This window comes from Zalophus californianus, chromosome 9 (assembly GCF_009762305.2).
Source record: "Zalophus californianus isolate mZalCal1 chromosome 9, mZalCal1.pri.v2, whole genome shotgun sequence".
NCBI classification, from domain to species: Eukaryota; Metazoa; Chordata; class Mammalia; order Carnivora; family Otariidae; genus Zalophus; species Zalophus californianus.
In genome coordinates, this window is record NC_045603.1 from 110,989,178 (window position 1) to 111,015,657 (window position 26,480).

Genomic DNA, 26,480 nt, shown 5'->3' on the forward strand with positions numbered 1-26,480 from the left:
AGATATGTACACAAATATGAATGCACAGTGTAAAAAGGTGTTCTCAGACATGTGCTTTTTTCTTCAGCTACCAGAATTCTAACTAGTATGTTTACAATGTCCTTATGCAAAGTGTACGAAGGATATTCTGCTCTTGACTGACATCTAGTGAGACATTTAAAAATAAAAAGTAAAGCTGTAGATTGAGATTAAGCATTTAAATCAGTTACTACTCATTCTTATTTTTCCACTGTTAGGAAATTCACAAATAAGGAACCTAGGAAGAGATTAAATGATTTATTGATTGAGAATTTAGCTGAGAAAGAATAGAATGTAGTAAATTCTTAGCTGAGGTATTTTATCTCCTTTATCTTTCACTTATATATTCCTGATTTAATATTTGAGTTTAGAACATAAAATCTTTTTTGATAGTTTTCTGAATAGATGTTGAATTACTCATATGTAAAACTTTCTGTATTTTAAAAAATTGCCTAAAATCATAGACTTCTAGAGACAAAGGAGACCTGTGTGGTTTAATCTGATTCCCTCATTTACAGAGATTTAAAAATTCAATTTCAGGGAGGATGAGGTGATCTAATCCAATGTCATACAGCTTGTTAGTGCCAGAGCTTGAACCGGAACCCACAGTTCCTGACTTCTAGTGGACTATTGTTTCAGGGTGAGGGGAAGTTATTAAGTACACTTTGGATTCTCTTTGAAGCTTTTATATTTTCTTCAACCAAATCATGAATTTTAATACTGTGAAATTGTTCTTTCTTTAGAGAGAATATGTACACCTGTATGTATGTTTTAAAATAAGTTTATATGTATTTTCTATGTCTCATGTTTCACCTAATTTTTATTTGTAAATGTTATGCCAGTTTAAGCCTGAATATTTCACATTTTTCACAGGCAGCGACACCTCCAAATCAAGGACGTCCAGATTCTCCTGTCTACGCTAATCTACAAGAACTGAAAATATCCCAGTCTGCTCTTCCCCCACTTCCTGGGAGCCCAGCAATTCAGATTAATGGAGAATGGGAAACTCATAAAGATAGTTCAGGGCGTTGTTACTACTATAACAGAGGAACCCAGGAAAGAACCTGGAAACCACCTCGCTGGACTCGGGATACAGGCATAAGCAAAGGAGATTTCCAGAGTCCAGGAGACCAAGAGGTATGAATAATTCAACCAGTGACTTAGCAAACTTTCTCTCTCTTCATTATTCAAGGCCAAAGAAGTGAATAGTTTGTTTCTTGGTATTGAAATGGTAGAACACTTGAAATCTCTAAGTTACTAAATGTTCTTTCCCAGTTTCGTTATATTAATGCTAGTTATTTTCTAATGTCTAACTAATAGACAGTAGTTAACCTTATAATGTGTTTACTAGTTCCTGAATTAACTCATTTAAAATTGCTTAGTGCCAGTGGGTTCCCTCACATTCTAGAAGATACTAACACAGTTACTGTATTGCTGAATTGGGGACATTTTTTAGGAAAAGGAAAGAAAATATATGATATGACTTAGCCACATAAATAAAAACAAAGTTATGAACTGGTTAAAACAGACACTTTTCTGTATTGGTTTGGTTTGGCTACTGAGATGCTTTTCAGTGTTTGTCCGTCAGAGGTGCAAGATCACTTTTTATTTATATGTAAGGAAAGTAAGTATAATGTAATTCCTTTCCCATAAATGAGCCATCTTGTAAAGTATGACCATTTGCTCTAAAATCATTATTTTCTCTATCAAGTGTTCATGCTACTTGCCCCCCACCTTTGTTTCACCTTTCCCTGCACCTCTTGGAGGGTCGTGCAGTGAACTTGCCCAGCTATATTTTGAGAAACAGTCATGTCAGAGGTCTGGAGAGATTCCTTGGGACTCTTCAGACATGCAGGAGAGACTTGGGTAGGATTGATAGAATGGAGTTAAATCCTGCTGTTTGATAGACGGAGGCCCCTACACCTGCATGGGACACTCTGCTCTTACAGAAAGCATGTATAATAAAAACAGAACTCCAGTTAGGTAGGAGCTGGAAAAATCAGGTAACACATCTTGTATTTAGCGGAATATAAAAGCTTTTTGTAGTTAATGACTCTTCTTCTTGTCCTATTTTTCAGTTGGTTATTTATAGCTTTGGTTTGGTGGTAACTTGTACTTTCAGTGTTCAAGAATGAGATCGAGAGTAGTGAGAGAAATTTGTTCATGTGTTACTATAATAAGAAAAATGTTGGGAAAATTATTTGAATTGTAGATCTAGAAAGATTTCAAATTACATTGTTCTGTATATGAATAATATATATAAAGTCTAATAATTTGGAAGAATTAGGGAAAGAGTTCAGTTATAGAATAAGGAAATTTAAAGTACACACAGCAACTTTAAACATGCTTTTTAGCTTTCCATATTAATAAATATATTTGTATATTAGAATCTCTGCTTACACTACTCGTCTCTAGAGCACATTTTCTAATAATTTCTTGAGAAAGATTGCATATAGGAGGTAATATTGAGACTTTGTATGTGAAAATGTTTATATTCTGCTCTTATATTTAATTGATAGCTTGCCTGAGTATAGAATTCTAGGTTGGAAATAATTTTTTCCTCACAACTGGAGGGCATTTTGAACTTCAGTGTATGGCGATATGGATCAGCTACTTGCCAGGAGTCTCCAGGGTCAGAACCAGTAGGTCTTTCTTTTAGACTGCTCAGTCTTCACAGAAGTCTTAAAATCTGCCAGGAAAGTAAGGGCTGCCAGGGTCTTGGTAGTCAGCATTTAGTTTTGCATATAGTCCCTCAGTCTCCCCTCTTTCTGGTTGGAACCCATGACCCAGTTGTGCCTCTTGTCTTCCAAATCAGAATCTTACTGTTTTTCCCTCATAAGAGGTAATTAATTCCTGTACTTTTGCTGGGAAGAGGGGACGGTGCACACCTAGCAAGCAGGCCTGAAGGAAAGGGATTCTGGCAATTTTAGTCCTCATTGCAATACCCCTGCCTTCACCCCTAGTTCCAGGAGGACCTAATATGGTCAGTTCCTGAGCCATTTGAAGATTCTGCTCTGTAAAGTGGTTGGATTTCACTTCCCTCACCAACTCCATTGCCTCCCTCCACCATTTTAGAATCTGCTTTCTTTGTAGATAAGTTAGTCTTGTTCGTCTGCTTCTCAGCTTCCAGAGTTTTGTGACTGCTCTCTTCTTGTGTTCTCCCTGTTCTTGGCGGTTTAAGTCTTTTAAAACGTATTTCAGTACTTTCAGTGGGGCTTGAGGGGGGAGTAAGTGGTCACTCTTCCATCTAATTAGAGCTTATTATTTTAGTGGTTACCCTAGAACAATGGTTCTCAACTGGGGACAGTTTTGCCTCCTGGGGGACATTAGACAATGTCTGGGGACACTTTTTTGTTGTTACAGCTTGGGGAGGGCTCCTGGCATGTCGTGGGTAGAAGCCAGAGATGCTATTAAACATCCTTGATACACAAGATAGCTCCATAGCTCCCACAGCAAAGAGTCATCTGGCCCTGAATGTCAGTAGTGCTGCTGGGGCGGACCCTCCCTTAGAAATGCTAACATGCATACTTACCAAAGTCTAAAGTTAGTATCCTCTTGCTCTTTAACGCCATGTGAGAACTGTATGTGCTGTTTGTTGTTGGCTTTTATTTCTGTTTTTAGCCCTCTTATTGTTGCACATGTTGATTCTTAAATTCATCCTCTTATTTCGCATTTTTCCCCCTCACACTCCTTTATGCAAATCAGATTATCTTGGATAACGTTTGTCTTGGATAACTTCTGTCTTAAGCATGTACTTTTAAATTTTCTTAGTGAGGATTTGTTAGTGAGAGAATCTTAGTTTAAAATTTACCGAGGATGTTAGTGATAGAATCGTAGTTTTTTCTGGAAATTTATTTTTCCTCGTGTTTTAAGAATATCTTTACTTGATATACAGTTCTTTTTTTTAAGGATTTTTAAAAATTTATTTGACAGAGAACACAAACAGGGAGAGGGAGAAGCAGATTCCCCGCTGAGCAAGGAGCCCAACCCAGGACCCTGGGATCATGACCTGAGCTGAAGGCAGACACTTAACCGACTGAGCCACCCAGGCGCCCCTTTTGTTGGGATTCTTGAACTTGAGGAGTCCTATCCTTGATTAGTGCTGGAAAATTCCTAGTTTTCTGTATATAGCCTCTGTCCCACTTTCTCTTTCCTTTCATTCTGGAACTTTGATTAGATGAATATTTAATCTGCTTACATTGGCCGTGTCTTTTGATTTCCCTTTATTTGTGAATTTTATCTCTGTGTCTCTTTATGCTTCATTCTCAGTAATTTTTGATGTAGTTCCTGTTCACTATTTTTCATCTTTATTATTAAACCAATCCTTAAATTTTAAAAACATGTTAGCTTTTATTTATTTTGGAGAGCTTCTCCATCTTATTACTTTGAAAAGTCTTAAACCTAAAAAAATAGTATAGTGAACACCCCACCCACATACTAGATAACCATCTAGATTTACCTGTTTTAACATTTTGCCACATTTGCTTTTTCTCTTCCTCCTTCTACCTGCTAGTAACTTTTTTTCTGAACCATTTGGATTAAGACAACATAATATTTTATTCTCTAAGGACATTTTCCAGCAAAACTTGTTGTCATTGTTTTTGGTGAAAAATTATCATACCCAAGAAGTTTAATATTGGTATGTTATTTAATACACAGTTAATGTTCAGTGTTTCTCACTTGTCAGTTAATATCCTTTATAGTTTTTTTTCCTGCAATGAAAGATCCAGTGAAGGATCATGTATTTCATTTATTTGTCATATCTTTCTTTAGTCTTATTTTATATTTTATTTTTTATATAAATAGTACATAAGGTCTTTTTTTTTTTTTAAAGATTTTATTTATTTGACAGAGAGAGACAGCGAGAGAGGGAACACAAGCAGGGGGAGTGGGAGAGGGAGAAGCAGGCTTCCCACTGAGCAAGGAGCCCGATGCGCAGCTTCATCCCAGGACCCTGGGATCATGACCTGAGCCAAAGGCAGACGCTTAACGACTGAGCCACCCAGGCGCCCCTAGTACATAAGGTCTTTAAGAGTTGGATTATGCTGCTTTTCTGCTGACTCTTACTCATGGTATTTTGTTTCACATCTTGTCCACATATGTGTGTTTTACTTATTTATTTATTTTTAAAAAGATTTTATTTATTTGTCAGAGAGAGAGCACAAGCAGGGGGAGCAGCAGGCAGAAGGAGAAGCAGGCTCCTCACTGTGCAGGGAGCCTGATGTGGGACTTGATCCCAGGACCCTGGGATCATGACCTGAGCGAAAGGCAGATGCTTAACCGACTGAGCCACCCAGGCATCCCCGTATGTGTGTTTTAATATGAGACTATGTATAGTACTTGGAAATTTTTATATATAGAAGTCTTTAATGCTGGGGTTGAAAACTTGTTCTGTCAGAGAGGATTTGCTTTTGTTTCTGCCAGAAAGCTAGTATCCTGTGAACATTCGAAACTGAATTTTCAGCTTTAGTATTTGTAGGCCATCTAGTTAGTAGTAATTTGGATTACATGAAGCCTGGTTTGTGGTTGGAGATTCTCCCATTTCCCCCCATTTATCTGGGGAGATTGCTGTTATTTCCCTTGTGAGGAATAAAGGACAAGACTTATTTCAGGCTCACTGATAATCTGAGGGCATAATTCTTTGGGGTTCCAGTTCTTTATTCTCGGGGGGAATCCTGTTACACTCCCTACTTTTGGTAGTCTCGATTCGTGTTCCCTAATACTTCACTGCCTTGAAAACTAATGTTCTAGTTTGGGGTTTGGCAAATGCCTTCAAAGAGAAAGCTGGTCTTTATATTCTACTTAGTTTTTGATCTCTGAGTATTTCTTAACCTCTTGCTTCTGGATGATTCTTGAAAAATTTATGTAATATTTTAAATTGTTTTAATCCAGGTTATCATTTCAGTACCTGCCATTCTCCTGTAAATGGAACATCTCTGTAGCCCCCTCTATAAGGCTATATTTGCTGCAAAATATATACCCCAAAGTTACTGAGCCAAGTACCCTGCTGAATGGAGTTACAAGTATAGCATGGTTAACATTTAGAGAATGCTTACCAAAAATAATCTTAATTTTATTTAATTGCCACTAAATAGCTCTTTCCTAGCAGTAAATATCAAGATTTTAAAGGTACTCCTGGTTTTATAAAGAAATAAAACATGTTGAGATACCGGAGGTTTCTTTTCATGCAAGAAAGGAACATCTTACTGCACAAAAATTGGGAAATTATGGGAGCATTTCGTCAGCTAGGGAGTCATGTTTATGAAAAAATTGATTTAGTGACTTTGTTTCCTAAATTAGTTTTACACTATTATTCAGGTGTAATTGACGTACAACATTGTTAGTTTCAGGTGTACAACCCTAGTGATTCTATATTTGTGTATATTGCAAAATGATCACCACAGTAAGTCTAGTTAACATCTATCATCACTTACAGAAATTTTTTGTTTTGTGAGAAGTTTTAAGATCCACTGTCTAAGCAACTTTCATATATGCAATACAGTATTAGTAACTGTGTTTTCCATGTAGTACATTACATCCCCATGACTTATTTATTGTATAACTGGAAACTTGTGCCTTTTGGCCCCCTTTACCCATTTAACGTGCCTCCTCCCCCACCTCTGGCAACCACCAGTCTGTTCTCTGTGTCTGTGAGTTTGTTCTGTTTTGTTTTGAGGATTCCACATAAGTGGGATCATACGGTATTTGTCTTTCTCTATCTGACTTATTTCACTTAGCATAATGGCCTGAAGGTCCATCTGTGTTGTTGCAGATGGTAAAATTACATTCTTTTTTTTCATGGCTGAATAGTATTCCATTGTATAGATTTCTTTTCTGTTTCTAAAAGATTTTATTGTACTTTGCTTACATGAACGTATATTTTAAGTGGTCTCAATTTAACAATAAGTCCTGATTTTTGAAATAGGTTTTCCATTTTTAACATTACTGTTACAAAACGTATGTAGCTCACTTTATGCAGGGCTTCTGTAAAGTTGTCTATGTCAGTTTTTGTGAACATGTTACTATTAGTATGTTTATGTCTTTAAGTTACTTCTACAACATTGAGAATCTACCTAAAAGTGACCCTGGAGGGGTCATTTACGAGAGCGGATCTCATAAATATTTGTGAATGAATGAAGTTTAAGTGCTGTAAGCAAGTTGCTTCTCACTCACATTATGGTGCCTCTTGTTTGAGAAAGCAGAAGTTAAGTTTTGTCAATCTTAATTGCTTGTCTTGTATGTCTGGATTTTATCATGCTTTCTAAGTTATTTCCATACTGAATTTTTTCACCTCTCTGTCATGTTTGAATTTTTTAAATATTTTTTTCTTGTTTTGAAGTTTAGTTTCCAACTATCTTTAATAAACATTTGACTGAGGAAATAAATTAGACAAAATCAATAAATTAGAACATAAAATACAGTATTACAAGACTAGTGTCTCTCCTCTCCCAATTCTGCACATTAAAAAAAACATAATTCAAGATATATTTATATCTTGAGCACTGTTTGCCAAGCATGAGAATTTTCAAGAAACTCAGTCTGATGAAGTATCCTCATCCCCTATTTTGCTTACACACGGATGTGTATACCCATACTCCTGTCGGGGTTTTTTTTATTATTATTTTTATTTACTTATTTGACAGAGACAAGCGAGAGAGGGAACACAAGCAGGGGGAGTGGGAGAGGGAGAAGCAGGCTTCCCGTGGAGCAGGGAGCCCAATGCAGGGCTCGATCCCAGGACCCTGGGATCATGACCTGAGCCGAAGGCAGACGCTTAACGACTGAGCCACCCAGGCGCCCCTTCTCCTGTTGGTTTTTAACCTGATTTCAGTTCAAAAGCAGAATTAAATAATAGAAGGTAGTATTTTATCTCTGTCTGAAAACATTGTTTTCAGTTTTATTATGGTGAATTTTTCCAGGGTTACATCGTTGTGATAAAATAACTATTATTAATTTCACCTTACCACTTACAGTGTACTATTTGAAAGACTAACAGTTTGTTTTGAAAATTAAATTTTCAGTTATAGTCAAGACATCTTAGTGCTTATGGCTAATTACAGTATTGCTTAGATTTGCAACTGCTGCATATATATATATTCAAAGAAGAAAAATCCTTATGTTTCTGACTATTTATAGCTTTCATCAGAAGAAAACTACCACAGCATTTGTTACAGCCAGTCAGATAGTCAGTGTGGTTCTCCTCCAAGGGGTTGGTCAGAAGAGTTGGATGAACGTGGGCATACCTTATATACCAGTGACTATACTAATGAAAAGGTACATTCTTTTTTTCTCATCTAGTTTTTTTGGTCAGAATCCTTTCATGAAATAGTTGTGTACTGAAGTTTTAGTAGTATTTTAAAAACGCATGAAAATATTCTTTATTGTAATTCTGAAATCATGCCAATTGACAACATGAAAACTCATTATGTAACTACTGATTCATGGTTATAAATTGCTTGTAATTACACTGATTTTTGTGGTGTCAAAACTGTTTAAGACAGACCTTTTTAAGAGTGGACCTATTGAGTGTCATTCTGTTTAGACTTCTTCAGTAAGCATATTTCTTTATATTTTTCTTGAGGAATGGTTTTTTAGGAATAGTGTTCTCAGCATATGTTACTATGATATACCTCCTCACTTTGTATACTCCTTTTTCTTTTATAACCAAGTTATGTAAAACAAAAACCATGAATCTAGTACTTTATGATTAACTAGTTTGGGAATGCATATTGAAATTTTATGTATTAACATCTGGTATTATCAGAGAAGATAACTGGTTGGTTGTGCTTGCTTTAATTACTTCACACTAGAACATAAGGACACATTAGTTTTCATGTATTTCACATTTAAGATCATATGTTAAATTAGCAGTACTTAGTCTTTTGCCCCTCAGAGTCCCTGTTTTACATCGTATGAAGTTTTATTATTAGTGTTATTTAAATGGTATTGAGTGAGAAATGTATTGGCTGCAGGAGGTAATTCCTAAGGGTTTACACGAAGTTGGGCTTAAATTGTTCAGTAGTTTTATATTTGAAGATTTAAAAAAATATTCTCATTTGTTCATTTCTCAACCTTGTTTTCAGAATGAGTGTGGCACTGTGTCCAGTGTATATGTATATCTGTGTGTTTTTATGTTACATTTTCTTATGTTAAGTGGTGCTTGACATTGGAACTAACTTGACATTGGAAGGAGAGAGGAAATAAATTCACATTTAATACTGAGTTTACTTACTCTTACCAAACTTAAAATACAAATCTATTAGTATAAGTTTGTAAATTTTTTTTTACAGTGTTCTTGAGGAAGTAGAATAAAATTCACAAGAAAAATGTCTCTGGTTGTATAAGCTTAAACTCACTTTTAGTTAGATTTAAAAAATAACACTTTTTTTTGTTTTTGTGTTTGTTGTTTTACACCTGTTTTGTTTTTGTAGTGGCTCAAGCATGTTGATGATCAAGGTAGACAATATTACTACAGTGCAGATGGATCTCGTTCGGAATGGGAATTGCCAAAGGTAATAAACCTTAACATTGAATTTCTATTTTAAAACAGTAGATAAAATAATATCTGAAAATGGCCTCAGTAGATTTGCTTCAAAATTTTTATTCAGCTTTTAAAAAGCGAAACTTTTTTTTTTTTTTTGGTAATTCATTGAGAATCCTTTGGCTAAATTTTTCTAAGATGTGTATGATCTTTGCTATATAATACTGATAATTCCTATTCAAATATTCTTTTGGTTTAACTTGAAATCAGTTTTTCATCCTCCCTAGAAATAAGAATTTCCTTCAGTGCCAATAAGGTCCTCTTACATCTAGTCATCTTACATATATTGAATTTTCTACATGAGGTTAATCTTACATTTAATCTTTTTTTTTTAAGAGAAAAAAGCAACTCAGTATTCCAGTTTATTCTCGTATGTAAATATGTGTTGTAATTGTGTCAGTCATTAGCAGCATGTGCTGATGAGATCTTCTGGGGTTTCACTGGATACCTTTTTTCAGATAAGTACATCAGAGCTGAGTTCATCTTAAGGCAGTGGGTTTCAACGTGGTCATGTGCTTGTCACTATTCGTATCGAGATAATCTTAAATGATATCTGAGCAAACGTTTAAATTTTAATTGGTATTAAATGTTGATGTTTTAGAAAATGACAATGTTAGCAGACATATCTATAGTGTTAGATAGACTTCAATTTTTAAAGAAATTTGTCTTTTTGCCAAAGTAAGTCAATTTAAAGAAAAGTACTATTAGTATAAAGATACATGGATATAGAAAAAATCACTAGATGTTACTTACTTGAAGGTTGGAAAACATGGTCTAGTAAATTAGTATTAATTGTGTTTTCTTCCTATGTGAATGTTATCTGGCCTCTAATTATTTTATGAAATTGTAAGGCTTGATACTAGTATAATAAGATATATAGCCAGTACTCGATTATTAAGAACACCTTTGTGACCTGTCTTGAGCTAGTAGCATAAGAACTCCATTATAAGCCTGAGAGCTTTTACAATGCTAAGATACCAAGGAACGATGTAGGTTGCTACAATGCAAACTTGGTGCAGGGTTCAGGGGTAGGTGGTGAGGATAAGGGAAATAATAAGTCTTTTGATTAATTTAGCTATCAAGTACAGCCCCAGAATTTTCTTGTGTTAAAAAGCCTTGTCAGATCTTCAAATAAGCTTCTGTATTTCTATATTTTACACATATTTTAGCATGTATTTTACACAAGTACTTTCTCTTTTGCCCAACTCAGCAGAAAAAACTATTTTTAACCATTTTTTAATACTTTCAAAATGAGAAATTGTATTAAAATTTACATGTAGACAATAGGATTGTTTTTTGAAAATAATGCTGTTTGCAACATAACATTAGTGTTATTGATGATAACTTTTACATTTTAATTACAAAACTCACATGCGAAGAGTTATGAAGATATATCACATTGTGGGCTTTTTTTTTAAGGCTTAACTTTTTTAGAACAGTTATAGGTTTATAGTAAAAGTGAGAGGAAGGTATAGAGATTTCTCTTATATCCCTAGTTTCTCCTACACATGCACAACCTCCCCCGTTATCAACATCACTCACCACAATGGTATATTCTTCACTAAGAATGAACCTACATTGACACATCATAACACCCAAAGTCCATAGTCTACCTCAGGGTTCATTCTTGGTGTTGTATATTCTGTGGGTTTGGACAAAAGTATACTGACATGTCTTTCATTATAATATCATACAAAGTATTTTCACTGCCCTAAAAATCCTCTGTTCACTGCCTCCCCCAGCCCCTGGCAACCACTGATCTTTTTATTGTCTCCATGGTTTTGTCACATTGGTTTTGTTTTTTGTTTTTTTAAGATTTTATTTATTTATTTGATAGAGAGCATAAGCAGGGGGAACAGCAGGCAGAGGGAAAGGGAGAAACAGGCTTCCCACTGAGCAGAGACCCCAATGCTGGGCTCCGTCCCAGGACCCTGGGATTGTGACCTCAGCTGAAGGTGGATGCTTAACTGACTGAGCTACCCAGGTGCCTGTAACATTGTTTTTATTTAAAATTAACCAGGGGTGCCTGGGTGGCTCAGTCATTAAGTGTCTGCCTTTGGCTCAGGTCATGATCCCAGGGTCCTGGGATCGAGCCCCGCATCGGGCTCCCTGCTCCTCGGGCAGCCTGCTTCTCCCTCTCCCACTCCCCCTGCTTGTGTTCCTTCTCTCACTGTCTCTCTCTCTGTTAAATAAATAAAATCTTAAAAAAAATAAAATTAACCATAAACTAATACCAAGAATGAATAAAGACCCAAATAAAAATATATTAAAAGTGCCATAAATTGCTCCTCACATATTTCATGCTTGGAAGTTTTCTGTTACCACTCTTTAAAATTATGAAATATAATGCAGTAAAACATTCATGGATTTTTTCCATTTTCATCATTAATTAGTACTTTTGGAATCTGATTCTGCAGATAAAACCATATTTACCTTTTAAACTTTGAAGTTGTACCAACCCCTCAAAATCCTATAGTGTTTTATAAACCAGAGAATAGCAGTTGAATGACACTCTAGCAACAATTTGGGTTTTTTTGTTTGTGAGGTGTTTGTTTTGTTTTGTTTTGTTCTGGTTTTTTGGGGGGTCTTTTTGGTTGTTTGTTTTACAGAGAATTGGATATGAAATGGCCTAACTTTATTTTCCCAGTTTGTCTCTTAATGAAACTTTTTAGTGGGAAATAATATTCCAAGTTTAATATGGCTATTATCAACTGTTAGGAGAAAAGATAAGATTAATAATATTTTTATTTGTAAATCAACTGGGAAGAAATTATAGAATACATCAGCTATTTTTCAAAACTGGTACCATTTATAAATACAGTCCTATTTAGTGATTAAATTGGAAAGAAAAATCTTATGGATAGTGGGGCCAAAATACGTAATACCTATGTGCTGGGAAAGGAATATATATTTGAGGATATAACTATTCAATATTGAAAACTATGTGGCATTGATTAGTTCTGTTGGGCTTCTAAAATATGCATTCAGATTTTGACTTAAAGATACCAGAAGATAAATCTGCTGAAGGTTTAGTTCACTGAAAATGATTTAGATTATAGAAGAACAGTATTTTATTAATATAATCATTAAATAATGTAAACATATGAAATTTTTGTTCCACTTGACAAATTCTAATTGTAGCTCCTATCAGTACCTCATCATTTGAGTTATAGAAGTATCTTTTGTTGTATTGCATCTTCCTTCATAGTAGTTTCTGACTGTGTGGAGTACTGAGATCAAACACAAGACTTCTTTTGAGTGATTTGTCCCAGGTTGGGGTCCATTGAAAGAAAAGGCTTCCTGGATGACCCTATATAAGGAGCAATTTGGAACCTATACTTAACTCATAGCTAAATATTTCTATTTGTTTTTGTATTAACTCCTATACTTTCCCTGGTTGGAAGACTTATAGGTTCAACATCTTGTGGAGATTTCCTGGGTGAAAGAAAGAAAGAAAGGCAAGGGACTGAGTCATATCAAAACCTTTCAGGGTAGTTCCACAACAGTGGAAATGGGTGCTGATTGTGATCATTGTTGAGCCATTAGTTTTGTGGTATTATCTCATTTTCTGCCACCATTTGCCACTTAGGATAAAGTCGGAATGGGCAGTTTCTTGAACTTCGAATTAAATTGAATGTGGGGAGAAGGTTTGATTTGGGTACAGTGGGAATGAGGAAATAAGGCAAAATGTTTTAGAACCTCTACTTAGTAAATCCAAAATAAGTTCTGTCAGATGGTTTTGTAACCTCTACTTAGTAAATCCAAAATAAGTTCTGTCAGATATTAGAAACTTAGCTACTGTTTTCTGAGTACGTCTTTGGTGGTGAGCACTTTATAGATGTTATCATGAATGCAAATGCACAGGGCATGGTCTTTATTCTCAAGGAGTTTGCCCTAAATCTGGAAAGAAGCATGTACATATGATAGCTAAGTGAGACAAAATATGTACACATATACTTTTATGCATACCTGACTCTAGATAGGGTGTGGGTGAAGGGGACCATAAAAGTAGACTAGAGGAAGGACTGGGAGGGAGAAATAAGGATGAATGAAAAGAGAACAAAACATCTCCCATTTAAAATGAGTCTGGTATTCAAAATTCCAAGTAAAACACATGAAGAACCCAATGCTAATATAAACATGAAAAAAATCAAGAATCAGAACATTGTACTCCAGTTGAAATTAATTTTGTTAATAACTTAAATACAGACTTTAAATATATTGTAGATGTCTGGAGTTAAATGAAGGCTTTCATTTCAAAAGACCAAGAAGGGCAACCCTCTTGGGTCCCCTTCCTCTTTGGGAGCTTTGTGCTATCACTCAGTAAACTTTGCTTTGCTGCCCACCAGAAAAATAAAATAAAAAATAAAAAGAACAAGAAATTATGAAAAATAAAAACAAATGATATCTGAATAGGTGAATATGATAAAAAATAGAAATATTTCAGATGAAAACGCTAGTCATTGCAATTAAAAAGTGTGGTCTGTAGTATAAACTATAGACAGAAGGGTAGAAAGATAACAAATACTAACATGTAGTTAAGAGAAATGGAAGATGGGTGGGAAGTTTCCTATACTCAGAAACTAGGAATTCCAGAGGAGAGAATGGATGAAAGAGGGGGAAATAATATTTAAAAATATAATTTCTAGGAATTTTCTAAAGCTGAAGGAAAGCATGAGTCTGTAACTAGAAAATATGCCTTAAATACTGACCAGGATAAATAAAAATACGTTTATATGTTGACAAGTTTTACTGGATGTGCAGAACTTCAGTATAGGGAGACAATTATAACAGCTATCAAAGGGTAAAAGACCAGATTACCTGCTGTGATAGATTACATCTTTGGATCTGTTCTTTACCCATTCCTGTATCAGCGCTCTTTGCTGTTTACCTTTGTAGAGGCCTCCCACTGTGGGTGGGAGTTTATGCTGCTGTTACCTGCATTGAGTCATATGACTTGCTTTCCCTGATGATTTGTGAGCAAATGTATCACAAAGTATAGTATTGAAATGGGCATGTGCACCAAAAAATGTAATTAAAAATTAAAAAATTTTTAAAGATTTTATTTATTTTTTTGACAGAGACACAGCAAGAGAGGGAACACAAGCAGGGGGAGTGGGAGAGGGAGAAGCAGGCCTCCTGTGGAGCAGGGAGCCCGATGTGGGGCTCAATCCCTGGACCCTGGGATCATGACCTGAGCCGAAGGCAGATGCTTCACCGACTGAGCCACCCAGGCACCCCCAAAAAATTTAATTAAAAATTAAATGAACAGAGCCTCAGAGATCTTTGGGAAAGTACAAAAGACCTAACTTTCATTTCATTGGAGTTCTAGAAGAAGAGAAAGTGTGTGAAGTTGAAAAATACTTGCAGAAACAATGTTTGAAAACATCCCAAATTTGGCAAAAGACCAACAGAAACCAAGAAGCTGAGCAACACCTAATAAACAGGATAGACCTAAAGAAATTCACATCTAGACACATAGTAGTCAGATTTCTGAGAACTAAGGACTCCCCCTTTTCTTCCCCCTAAAATAATCTTGAAAGCAGCTTGATGAAACAACACAGTACCTATAGGGTAATAATGATTTGAATGGCAGTGGGTGTCTTATCAGAAATCATGAAGCTGGAAGGAAGTGTATAACGTTTTTCAGATGCTGAAAGAAAAAACTGTAAACCCATAATTGTACATCCAACAAAAATGCCCTTCAGGAATGAAAGTAAAATAAAGACATTTTCAAATGAAAGTAAACTAAGAGGTTTATTACCAGCATCATGTTCTCAGAGAATTGCTGTAGGAAGTCTTTCACATGGAAGGGAAATGATAACTAAAGAAAACCTGAAACATCAGGAATGAAGAAAGTACAATGGAAAGGGTGAATATCTGAGGAGACTTGAGTTTTAAAAATTTATGTTTGACATTCAAAACAAAAATTGAAACATTTCTGAAGTACTCATTGTGGGTAGAGATGATACTTATACCATAAAGAGGGGAGAGTGAAGTGATGTAGTTGTTGGTAAGATTTCTACATTTCATTTGAAATCGTGAAAGGTTGATACTATTAGACTGTGATAAATTAAGCATGTGAATTGTAATCCCTACAACAAGCACTAAAAAACTAACAAAATACAGACCCAAGAAACTATAGATGAATTAAAATGTAATAGTAAAAACTTTTCAAGTAGCCCACAGGAAGGCAGGAAAGGAGAAACTCAAATGAATTACAGGATAGAAAATAAAATGGCAGACTGGAATCCTAACGTATATAATTACATTAAATATAAATGTCTAAACACACCTGTTAAAAATTTTTCAGAAATGGTAAACCATGACCCAACTATTTGCTTCTACAAGAAAATCATTTCAGATGTAATGCTATATTACATCATGCTAAAGGTTATTTGTCAGATAATCTACAGTAAATTTCATACTTAATTGTGAGGTTACAGAAGCTTTCTCATTAGAATTAGGAACTAGATTTGAACTTTTTAAAATCACTGCTTTATTCAACAATAAAGTAAAAAAAAATTGAGAAGAAAGAGATACAGTTGTTTTGATTATTAGAAAAATCAAGAGAATCTACAAACTCAAAGCTCTTGAGTTGCTAGATATAAAATCAAAAAGACTACCCATCTCTTGGGGTGTGTGGGGGCTCAGTCAGTTAAAGTGTCTGCTTTCAGCTCGGGTCATGATCCCGAGGTCCTGGGATCAAGCCCTGTGTCGGGCTCACAGCTCAGCGGGGAGTCTGCTTCTCCCTCTGCCTCTCCCCTTGGCTTGTGCTCTCTCTTTTTCTCTCTCTCACTCTATAGAATAAATAAATAAAATGTTAAAATAAAACCCAAACTACCCATCTCTAGTAAAAAGTCAGGCTTGAGAGGTGACAAATAAATTTCATTACCAGCAGTAGCAACAGGAAGAGTTGTAACTAAGAATTAAGGTTTGTAAGATCTTTTTTTTTTTTTTTTAGGGGCGCCTGGGTGGCTTGGTCGGTTAAGCAGCTGCCTTCGGCTCAGGTCATGATCCCAGAGTCCTGGGATCAAGCCCTGCGTCGGGCTCCCTGCTTAGCAGAGAGCCTGCTTCTCCCTTTCCCTCTGCTGGCCGCTCTGCCTACTTGTGCTATCTCTCTGTCAAATAAATAAATTAAAAAAAAAATCTTTAAAAAAAATATTTTTTTAAACATTTTATTTATTAGCAAGAGAGAGAGCTTGTGCACATGCATGACTGGGGGGAGGGGCAGAAGGAGAGAGAGAAGCAGACTCCCCGCTGAGCAAGGAGCCTGATGTGGGGCTTGATCCCAGGACCCAGAGATTATGACCCGAACCGAAGGCAGACACTTAACCGACTGAGCCACCCAGGTACTCTGGTTTGTAAGATCTTAATGAAGAAAATTTCAGAGTTGAATTGAAGGACGAAAAACCTGAGTAAATGGTGCAATATACCATTATGATTTTGGATTGGGGGGCTCAGTGTTATAACAGTGTCCACATTAATTTATAAATTCACTATATTTCCATTTTACTTTCTCCCTCTCCACCTTTTTGGGAACTAATGCTAAATTTTATTTACAAACAAAGTACCCAAAGTATTCCTGAAAATGGGAGGTGGGGCATGTGAGAGACGGGCTTCTTGCTGTGGTGATTAAGATGGGGTAGTAAGAGCACACATAGAAATAGACCAGTTGAGAAATAAACCAGAATAGAAAGCTTACATGTAGCATCACAAATCAGTGGATTAAGTATGGAGTCTGCAATAAATGTTGCTAAGATTATTGGTTATTCATGTGAAAAATGAAGTGTAGATCTTTTAAAAAAGATTTTATTTATTTGACAGCTAGAGAGGAAACACAAGCAGGGGGAGTGGGAGAGGGAGAAGCAGGCTCCCGGCTGAACAAGGAGCCCGATGTGGGGCTTGATCCCAGGACCCATTCATGACCTGAGCCGAAGGCAGATGCTTTTTTTTTTTTTAAGATTTTATTTATTTATTCGAGAGAGAGAGAATGAGAGATAGAGAGCACAAGAGGGAAGAGGGTCAGAGGGAGAAGCAGGCTCCCAAGGAGCAGGGAGCCCGATGCGGGACTCGATCCCCGGACTCCAGGATCATGACCTGAGCCGAAGGCAGTCGCTTAACCGACTGAGCCACCCAGGTGCCCCTGAAGTGTAGATCTTGACCTCACTTCACACTTAATGATTAATTCCAGGTAGATCAGAGATGTAAATGTAATAAACTGTAAAGGCTACAGAAGGATATATAAAAATATCTTTGACTTCAGAGTGGGAAGGATTTCTTAAAACTATAATAAAGAAAAACTATAAAAGGAAAGATTGACAGATGTGATTACATCAAATTAAACAAAAATACTTTCTAATATAAAAAGTACCATACACAAAGGGGAAAAGCTGAGCTACAGACTAGGAGAAGGTATGTTCAACTCATGTAGCTTACAAAAATGCTTTGAAGCCAAAATACATCAAGAGCTTCCTGGTCCTTTCTTTCTGTAAGAGTAAAAGAAAGCCCAGTTGAAATTGGGCAAAATACATGACTAAGCAATACCAGAAGAAGAAATACATGAAATAAATATGTGAAAAGGTGTCCAAATTTACAGGTAATCAGAAAATGTAAATTAAAACAAGCTAACATTTCACTTCTCACATTTTTTTTAATGTGTGTATGTACTTAACCTTTATTTTATATACACCAATGCATATAAATTCAATAGTACCAAGTAAGGTTGTGCAAACCAATCTGTTCTGGTAGAAGTGTAAATTAGTATTACCACTTTAGACATGTCCATTTATAGCAAAACGGTTAAATTGTATCTACATACAATGTAATGTATATAGCAGTGAAAATATAAGCTAGAACTGCGTACTCACCAGCACGGATATGTTTTGTAAAATAACATATTGAATGCAAAAAGCAAGTTGAAGAATGATGCATGTGGTAGGACTCCATTTATATAAATTTTAAAACTCCACAAGTACGTGTATTTATAGATAACTAAGTGTGTATTAAAGTGTGATGACAGTGATGACCACTGAGTTCTGTGGTGCTACTGGGGAAAAGAAGGAGAGGAATGGAATCTGGAAGATATATTCAGAGGGTGTCTAATAGGTCTATATTTTCTTTCTTTCTTTCTTTTTTTAAAGGTACCTAAAGCAATTGTTTTATATTAGATATGCTAAAACTCGATGGTGGATTTTTATTATAGTTCTTATTCTATTGTATATGTTTGAAATAATTCAAATAAAAATTCATCTAAAATTCTTAAAAAGTATTTTTAAAAGGAATAGAGAAGTTTGGTTTTTTGGAGAAAAGTTTTAAACTTAGCCATCTTGTTAACTAGACTATATTTTATATCTCACATTTTATTTAAACTTTGTTTTTGTGAACATACTGTTGCCTGGTAAAACTACCAGCACATTTATCATTGTGATTATTGCCCAGTTTAGTTTCACATTATTTTTATTGCCACACAGAAAGGATTTCTAAACAATTGTAGTAATTACAAAGCTCATAAGCTAAGGTAGTTGTATCTATTAAAGTTCATACACGTGCATTTACACAATTATACATTTTAATTATTGCTAATGACGATTCTGTTGAAAATATAGCTCTGTTTAGGTCTCTTTTCACTTAGAGATTTCTGGCACAGAATTTTTTGGGGGATAGCCTTTAAGTTTCATCTTTGTTCATCCTAGAAATGATCCCTTTGTGAACTTCTGTGATGAATTTTTAGATTGCTATTTGTTAAGCAGCAGTAATTTAAAAGCAAATGCCATATGTGATTGCCTTGCTTTGGCAAATTTTAATGTGAAGAAGTAACAGGTTTGGGAGATAGTTTGGTGGGGGTGTGTGTGTAGGCTCATTTTGGGGAGTAAAGAAATGGCATAGTGTGGAGAAAGATGTTGGAACATTTTTTTTTTTTAATATTAAAAACATTCTTACAATTTTACTGAAATTCTAATGAATCATTAAAATTTTAAGATTTACTGGGCTTTTTAGGGGTGGGAGAAGTAGATAGGTATTAGGTATCCTTTGCTTTCAGGAGAAGAATATAGCCTCTAATTTTCTTTTGTTATTTACTTATGTATAATTTATTAAAATTGGCTGTATAAAACAGCATAACTCTTAAACCTGACATTTCTGAAATGTTTATGCTTGGTGATCTACTTGACATTTCAAACACATGATTTAATACCTTATTGATAATGTGTTCTTAATTTTAGATGTTATTTGGGGGGGCAGTTATTATCTATTCTTTGTACACAACTGATAAAGTCAGAATTGGTCTTTCAGACTGGAACTATCTCTGCCTTGTGACCTGATTATGTTTTACAACTTCAGAGAAACAAATAATAGTATGTTCGGCCTATAAATGAAAGCAAAAACAAACAACCCTTTAAATGTGAAGATACTGTTGTGTATGTAATCATCATTTTTAAAACCTAAACCAAAAATTGGACTCATGGATTTTCAAGGTAGAAGGAACCTTAAAAAAATAGTTTGTCCTATGACCTCATTTTATAAATTATGATAACTAATATTTTATTGAGAACCCCACTGTTAGGGCAATATTTGGCCTTTTTTATACTGCTTAATTTTTATAACACATCTGTGAATGAGATGATATTTCTGTTATGTCTATTTTACGGTTGATGAAACTGAGACATAGGGAGACTAAATGTTTTGCCAAAGTAACGGTAACTTGGTCTCTCCAACACTGAAATCTTTGATCATCTCAGTTGGGCCACAGTGTGGTCAAGGATGAGAAAACAGGCCAGAAAAATTCCTGTGATGAACTTTGCTGAACATCAAATGTCATGTTTAGATTCTACTTTTGTTTCTATTATTTATGAGTTTGTTTTTTGTTTTTTTAGTATAATGCTTCATCCCAGCAGCAAAGAGAAATAATTAAAAGTAGGAGCCTGGACAGGCGGCTGCAAGAACCAATTGTATTAACAAAGTGGAGACATAGCACCATTGTGTTGGACACCAATGACAAGGTAGGACTTTTTGAGATAATCTGTTGAGAATATTGAACGTTCTTTTTATTCTTTATACTTTTATTTTTTCCTTAGCTGCATCTCATACTTTGTTTGGTAACTATTGTTTTATTGTGTATAGTGTCAATTTGTCCTGGAATGGGTTTTGGTTTTGTAGTTTATTGATTTTTGCGCAGTGGACTGACTCATCTGTGGCTTAATAATGTATGTATTTGAGCCTAGGAGGTGGTAGATATTTCTGATAACCCTGTTAGCAAAACCCAGTCATATATCTGTTATTGTTTGTCTTCAGTCTCTGGGAGGTTTTAATAGTAAAGACATTTAATTAATTTCTTCATATTGTGGGAGAATTGGAATCCCACGCTTCTGTTTCCCTAATTGTTTTCTGCACAAAGGACTTCTTTTACTAATCTGAGAAGTAATGTTCTCTGTTTCAAATAAGGGATAAATTTTGATGCAAACATCAGAATGGAAAACCCATAAAGTTTTTACTTTTCATGTGACTTTTCTTTTTATGTTGTAGCTTCATTTTGGGGATGGAATAGGAAATTCGTATGAATTTGTAGAACATTAGCCATACTAATGTAAAAATGTGAGGGTGGTGGTAACACTCTAAAAATCTTATTTTAAAAGGTATTTGTCACTGGGGACTCTTTTTTTGTTTTACCAAAGTCTTTTTACCAAAAGACTTCTCTTTTGGCATAATTAACAGGTTTCTTGCATTTTCGGGTGTGTTAGTGGAAACAGAATGAATTTTCTTAAGGCATAGTTATGTTTGGGTACTCACTTGTAAATTCCTTTATAAATTATCTCAATCAGTCCAAACAAGTTTGTTTTTTAGTGACTGTAATGTTGGTTTTCATGAAATTAAATGGAAGACTTTTTGTGCAGCTGTAGAAACAGTCTTCACACATTGTGTATAAGATAGACTAATAGAACAACAATGAAAGTAGTAGACCAGTTTGTAATTTATATTTTGTAAGGGTAGTATGTGATTTGAATGTAGAGGCCATATCAAAGGAAAGACATTCTGGAATCTGCTATTAGAGAATACTTGAAAATATTTTAGCATTGAGAATAACATGAGATTTTAATAGAAAATTCATTTAACTCCAGGAACCAGATTACAATTCAGTGTACACAGCAGGCTTGTAAATGTTGTCATATATAATGCTCTAATGCAAAAGCCATTGTTGAACCAACTCCACTGCCTCTTCGTTTTAGAACAAAAGGGATGATTATTTTGCTGATACAGACTTACAGTTTCTTACTCTTTTAAAATCTTTTTTGAGATTTATTTTCAGTCTGTTATTAGAATAACTTGCTTGAAGTTCTCATGACATTTCTTTTTATAATCTGAGTGTTCCAGAGTTGTGAGAGCATGATTTTCTTGAGACCAGAGATTTACTTATTTTTGATGGAAATATTTTGTTTTTTTTTTCCCTGCACCTTAACCTTTAAAAATGGAATCCTAGATAAAGTAAACCTTTCTGTTTATTATCACCACCTACTATATATGTTTTTAAGATTTGAGGTTATGGGGCACCTGGGTGGCTCAGTCGTTAAGCGTCTGCCTTCGGCTCAGGTCATGATCCCAGGGTTCTGGGATCGAGCCCCACATCGGGCTCCCTGCTCTGCGGGAAGCCTGCTTCTCCCTCTCCCACTCCCCCTGCTTGTGTTCCCTCTCTCGCTGTGTCTCTCTCTGTCAAATAAATAAATAAAATTTTTAAAAAAAAAAAAGATTTGAGGTTATGAAAGAGGGACTGTCAAATAAAATCTTTAAAAAAAAAAGAAAAGATTTGAGGTTATGAAAGAGCTATAAAACTAGCTGACCGATGTATGATGAGGGTTAAAGAGTGTGTAACTTGAAATGTGATAAACCTAATACTATGTAGCAAATATTGTTCTGATGATATAAGTCCTAATTCAGTTGTCAGACAACACTGGAGGAGGTAGGTGTGTATGTCTGTGTATGTGTGTATATGTGTGGGTGCATCTGTTTCTGCCTATGTATGGTTTTTATTAAAATCTGCTAGTTGTAGGCATTTAAGATACATTTAGATATGCACATACACTTATAAATATACATAAATATGTGTGAAATCTTTGTTATAGAAATTATAATTGTTGTACTTATATTTTTCCTCCATTTGCTGTGGTTTTTATTTCTGTAGGACTGATAATCCCATGAAAAATAAATTGTGATTACCATTCACTTATTTTCTACTTTGTGGGTCATCAAATCTTTCTTTCATCTTTTTTCCAAGCTTTTAATATTAGACACTCCTAGAACTCAAGAAATTGAAAAGTGAAACATCTGAAGTGGTCAGAAAAATAATACTTAAATGAGGCTATACTGGATTTGGATATTATGTATAATTTTTTTTTGTAAAGGTAAAATTTGATATGATTTTAATGTTTTCTTCACTAGTAGTATAGGCCTTGGATGTTTGATTTGTAAGGTTGTCCCTTCAAGGATTTTCCCTGCTTTCACTGCTATCTAGTTTTTGTGTTTACAAATTTTATATGGTATAAACCTGAAGACTTTTTTCTAAGTGAATGGATATGGTGTTAATGGTTTGTGTATTGTGATTTAATATGAATACTCAGATTTGTTAACGGTACCTTGTCCAGTTTCATAAGCATGGTAAAGTAGATTGTTAGAGATGTGGAGATGAATGTGCAAAGACATTATTTGGTTTCTAAGAAAATTAATAATCGGTGTTGGCATATGATTTTTCTCATTTTCTTTTCCTGAGATTATTCAAAGCATTTAGGGGAATGGAAAAGATTTAAATGGAGCTTGGCTGTTGGTACCAAAAATGTGTTCTTTCAGTCTTGTCCTCTATGAAGAGTCTTACAAACATCTGTGGTAGAAATCACATAGTGTGTTTTAATATTGACAAAGCCGAATTGCTTTTAAAATACACATTGTTGATTTGCTCCTATGATATATTTTTGTAGGCTTAAACTTAAAACATTTTTTTTTTCTGGTGAGTTATTAATCTTTTAAAGTTTCTTCTTTGCATTTAAAAAAATCTCGCTTTTTTCTAATAATTGGAAGGTTATCTGTAAATTACTGTAAATATTAATGCAATTAAATGAAGTTCTCATTCTGGCAGTTGCCACATCACTCCTGTGACTATTGGCTTGCATATTCAGACCGACTGCAACAAGAGCCAGTTCAAATGGTGACTGTTACATTGTTATCGCTCAGTGTTTAGATTTTACCTATTTTAAAAGTGGTCAGTTCAGGCTGATACAACATCATGGTTTTAAGGCAACGTGCATCATTTCTTTTTATTAATTCCGTATGCACTATTTAAATTAAACTATAATCAGCATAAAATATGCCATATTTCATAAACTTTCAGGCAACTCTAGTTTGCAAATCAGTGTCATATTAGTTTCAGAGCTGAATGTAGAAAGGAAATAACTAGGAAAAGATTTTTTGAGCTTCCCTTATTAAGCTCTCCCACCGTGAATAGAGGGAGAAATGTAATGATATAAAATAGAGTAACATTTTTCATTACTTATTTCTTGTAGGAATCTCCAACTGCCTCAAAACCCTGCTTTCCTGAAAATGAATCTTCTCCCTCTTCACCAAAGCACCAAGATACAGTTAGTATGATAGCCTATAGTATAATATAGTCCAGTTATTTCAATCAGTTTCAATAAATTAATTTTCTCTAAATGTAATGTTTAAATATTTCCTGGGCTTCTCTTAACTTTCATTGGTTTTTCAGATACTAATCACCATTAAAATAGGTTTAAATTAAGAATTTAATCAGTTTTAGAGACTTAAAAGCCCCTTTTAATGCAAAATAGGGTATCTTCATGATTAATTTATATACCATATTTGTAAGTGATAAATTCATATTTGGTTTTTAAAAAATAAAAATCCCTGGAAAATGCTATCAAGTTATACTTTAATCTTTTTTCCTCAGGCCGGCAGTCCAAAGGTAAGCAGTTTCCCTCCTTCTTAATGAGGACAGGCGTTCTATGCTTAAAATACAATGCCCAGTCTATGCCGGATGAATATTAGAGATCTGTAACTCAACTGTAAGTTTGCCCTAAACTGAAAACCTCCAGTTGACTTCTCCTCAGAGACCTGGTTTAACTTGGATGAAAGTTTACTTGATCTGTGTCTTTGTAGTCCCTCTTGTCTTTCCCAAAGTTGGCTGATTCTGCTATAACCCCTCAGTGGCTTTCCTTTTCTTTCAGGATGAAGGCCAAAATTTTTAATGAGGACTATAAGACTGAGCATGCGCTGGCTCTTGACTGCCTCTCCAGCCTCGCCTCAGACTTCTTGGGTCCTCTTCTTCCCTCCTTGCTTCTTTTCCTCCAGCCGCACTGTACATCTTTCCTCAAAAGAGCCTGCTTTTCAGCTCAAGGTCCTGGTACATGTCATTCCTCGCCCACTGAACCATTTCTCTCCCACATCTTTGCCTGTTAATGTCTGTTCATTCATTAGAGGGCTCAGTGCAGATTTTGCTTCCTCAGAGAATTTTATTCGAATCTTCTAGATTTGGTCAGGTTTCTCTGTAATACTCTTTGTAGCATATAATTATATGTTACTTGATTATATTAAATAGAATAACACTTTTCATTTTTTATTTCTTGTCGAAACCTCAAACCCTCTATTTGTGTCCGTCTTCCCTACTAGACAAAGAAAAGCTTCATTAGAGCAGGAATAATCTCAGTAACTACTGTGTACCATATACTAGCTGTTCAGTAAATATTTATTGAATGAGTAAATGAAACTTCTAAAGCTTTTTAAAAGACAAACTTTTACTGTTACTTCCTTATTTTATAAAACTGTAATAGACTTATTTATGGGATATTTCTGATCTTTTTAGAGGCAAAGGTTTCCACAGATGTCATTTTATTTTTCTAACTCTCTTTCCATTCCCTGACTGAATCAGATCTTTTATGGTTCATATCACATGTTTTACACATTTCCTTCTGACATTGCTCAGGTGGTTCCCCCTGCCTACAGTGGTCCTTGGCTTTTGTACACTTAAAGTTAGAAAAAAAAATTTTTTTTAAAGATTTTAATTATTTGACAGAGCACAGTCGGGGGAAGGGGCAGAAGGAGAGGGAGAAGCAGGCTCTCCACTGAGCAGAGAGCCTGACGTGGGGCTCCATCCCAGGACCCTGAGATCATGACCTGAGCTGAAGGCAAGACACTTGACTGACTGAGGCACCCCTGTGCCCCAAAGTTAGAAAAGTTTTTAAGACTGACTCTTTAAGAGGCCTTGCCAGACTAACCTTAGCATAATAATGATCTCTTCGTCTTTTCCTCGATTTCCAAGTCACTTGTCAAATAGTGTAAATGTTACCTCATGGACCCCCCCTCATCTCCCTACTAAGGTTTTAAAGTCCTACTAAAGGATGGATAGTGACTACTTTCCTCTTTTTTGTCTTTTGCATTATTTAACACTGTCCTGGGTACATTAACATTAAAGATGAAAGTGACCATGATTTTAGTGGTGGTGTCAAGAATTATTGTATGAATCTAAGGTGTTGTTACTACAGTGCATCTAGAAAAAAGCAGAAACCCTTTCTAACTTATTTTAAATATAGGTAATACGTAATTGCCAAGGAGACCTTTTATAAATTATTTACATTTTGGTAAAAAGGAATCTTTAGGTTAGCCTAGAAACATGAATTTGCAGATGTTCCACATGGAGTTAAAAGGTCGATTTGCAAATTATTTCCTAAACCATTTACCCCTTTTCTCAAATTTGACAGCAACTAGACCATCCTGGATTCACGATACCCCCTGCTGGCCACCACAGGGAACTGCCTCACCATTATTTTTCTTCATTGTTCTGTCTTAGAGTGAAAGATGAAATAGCTTTGTTCATTCTACCTGAGTCCATTCTTTTTTTCCCATGAAAATACAACTCTGCTTTCGT

General features: G+C 35.1%; 1 protein-coding gene across 7 annotated transcripts in view; it reads left to right on the forward strand.

The window, feature by feature from the left end:
- Positions 1–26,480, forward strand: part of ARHGAP12 (Rho GTPase activating protein 12) — a 115,175-nt gene that overhangs the window by 57,151 nt on the left and 31,544 nt on the right. For 2 of the 7 annotated variants that reach the window (XM_027592738.2, XM_027592741.2), the window contains exons 5-10: positions 892–1,155; positions 8,155–8,292; positions 9,450–9,530; positions 20,434–20,559; positions 24,106–24,180; positions 24,507–24,521. In XM_027592738.2, the coding sequence (XP_027448539.2) occupies positions 892–1,155; positions 8,155–8,292; positions 9,450–9,530; positions 20,434–20,559; positions 24,106–24,180; positions 24,507–24,521 (699 nt within the window). The remainder of the gene's footprint in view (positions 1–891; positions 1,156–8,154; positions 8,293–9,449; positions 9,531–20,433; positions 20,560–24,105; positions 24,181–24,506; positions 24,522–26,480) is intronic. The other 5 variants (XM_027592739.2, XM_027592742.1, XM_027592740.2 and 2 more) reach the window with 5 other exon arrangements.